General features: G+C 44.3%; 1 protein-coding gene across 1 annotated transcript; it reads left to right on the forward strand.

Moving 5' to 3' along the window:
- Window positions 1-5: 5 nt before the first annotated feature.
- On the forward strand, window positions 6-1365 carry LOC111475866 (WRKY transcription factor 22-like). The gene is made up of 3 exons (XM_023119956.1): window positions 6-427; window positions 527-637; window positions 727-1365. The coding sequence occupies exons 1-3, from the start codon at window positions 6-8 to the stop codon at window positions 1190-1192; spliced, it is 999 nt and encodes a 332-aa protein (XP_022975724.1). The 3' UTR covers window positions 1193-1365.
- Window positions 1366-1716: the final 351 nt, after the last annotated feature.

The following is a 1716-nucleotide window of genomic DNA, read 5'->3' on the forward strand; positions in this document are numbered from 1 at the left end:
TGGAAATGGAAGTTGATTGGGATCTTCACGCCGTCGTTAGAGGCTACTCCGCCATGACCTCCGCCGCCTCCTCCGCCGCTGTTCCTTCTTCCGACTCCTACTCTGTTCCTTCCAATTCCAATAACTCTGTTCCTTCCAATTCCAATAACTCTGTTCCTATGGCGTTTGGCAGAGACCAAACGAACCGTATGTTGTCGCTTCAAGATCCGTTTGATGGGTCCAATTGTAATTCTACTGAGGAATTGCAGGAGTTTTTCAACCCCTTTTTACCTAAATCTCAACGCTCACCACCACTGCCGCCGCCTGCTCCGCCGCTTCTTTCTTCTCCGGCGGTCAAAATTCTGACCCATCAGAAGCAACTACAGAACACCCATCTCCCTAAACAGCTCCATTCAACCTCCGTTTCTGCTCCGAGATCCAAACGCCGGTGAGTGAACTTTCATCATGCCTTGATTCTGAAAAGTGCTTTTTTTTTTTTTGAAGCTAATCGATTTCTGTGTGTTCCTCTGTTTTTGCTCTGTTTTAGGAAGAACCAGTTGAAGAAAGTCTGTCAAGTTCCGGCGGAGGCTCTGTCCTCGGACATTTGGGCTTGGAGAAAATATGGACAAAAACCCATCAAGGGATCTCCATATCCAAGGTTCGAACTCGATTTCAAATTTTGAACCTAAGGTTTTGATTTTGGAGTAAAGGGTATTGATTTGATTTAGTTGATGATGAAAAAAACAGGGGATATTACAGATGTAGCAGTTCAAAGGGTTGCATGGCCCGGAAACAAGTGGAGAGGAACAGATCCGATCCGGGAATGTTCATAGTTACTTACACGGCGGAGCACAACCACCCGGCGCCAACTCATCGGAATTCCCTCGCCGGCTCCACCCGTCAGAAGCCCAACACGCCGACACCCACCGACGCCGGATCGGAAAAACCCGACGCGAAACAGCTCGTTTGCTCGTCCGAAGATCTGAGTACGATCATGGAGAGCAAAGAAGAAGAGAAAGAGGAATCATTGGCGGAAGACGAAGAAGACAACGATCTGGGGGACTCTGATTTAATCGTCAACGACGATTTCTACGTGGGGTTTGAAGAACTCGACAGTCCTAACGCCGACGACTGCTTTTCCGATGATTTTCCGGCGAGTTTTGGACTTCCATGGCTGTTTAACAATGCTCCGACCGCCACTAGCAGCATTTAACTAAAACCCAGATGGAGGAATTGTAAAACTCCCCTGTTAAAGCAATTTCCAACCCTTCCCCCTCCCTCCTTTCCTTTTCCAATAGAGATCTGTAAAATCAAACAAAACAGAGCAAAGATCTTAACAGTGTTTTAGCTGGCCTTATTAAGGAAGACGAGGCAGTTCATTTCTCATCTTTTTCTGCTTAAATTTCAGAACAAATCTAAGAAAAACAGTGATTTCCAGTAGCAAGATTCAGTGGGTTTGTGAGAAAAAAACAGAACAAATTTGCAAGAAAAACAGTGATTTCCAGTAGCAAGATTCAGTGGGTTTGTGAGAAAAAAACAGAACAAATTTGCAAATGGGGTTGACTAGTGGAAGGAATCAAGCCATGGATGACGCATAATGGCGTTGACAGAGAAGCAAATTAAGAGTTTTTTTGTGAAAGATAAAGAAAATGGCTATGGGGGATGAAGAATATGCTCCTTTTTCAAAGCAATGGTGGAGAATCAGTGTTTTTTTTTTTTTTTTTTTTTTTTTTTTTT

Source organism: Cucurbita maxima, unplaced genomic scaffold (assembly GCF_002738345.1).
Source record: "Cucurbita maxima cultivar Rimu unplaced genomic scaffold, Cmax_1.0 Cma_Scf03337, whole genome shotgun sequence".
NCBI classification, from domain to species: Eukaryota; Viridiplantae; Streptophyta; class Magnoliopsida; order Cucurbitales; family Cucurbitaceae; genus Cucurbita; species Cucurbita maxima.

Bases quoted from the DNA above. Each gene is read 5' to 3' on its own strand.
- LOC111475866 (XM_023119956.1), top strand. From the start codon at position 6: ATGGAAGTTGATTGGGATCTTCACGCCGTCGTTAGAGGCTACTCCGCC. The intron at 428-526 runs GTGAGTGAACTT...GCTCTGTTTTAG, and splicing joins GCTCCGAGATCCAAACGCCG to GAAGAACCAGTTGAAGAAAG. The intron at 638-726 runs GTTCGAACTCGA...TGAAAAAAACAG, and splicing joins AAGGGATCTCCATATCCAAG to GGGATATTACAGATGTAGCA.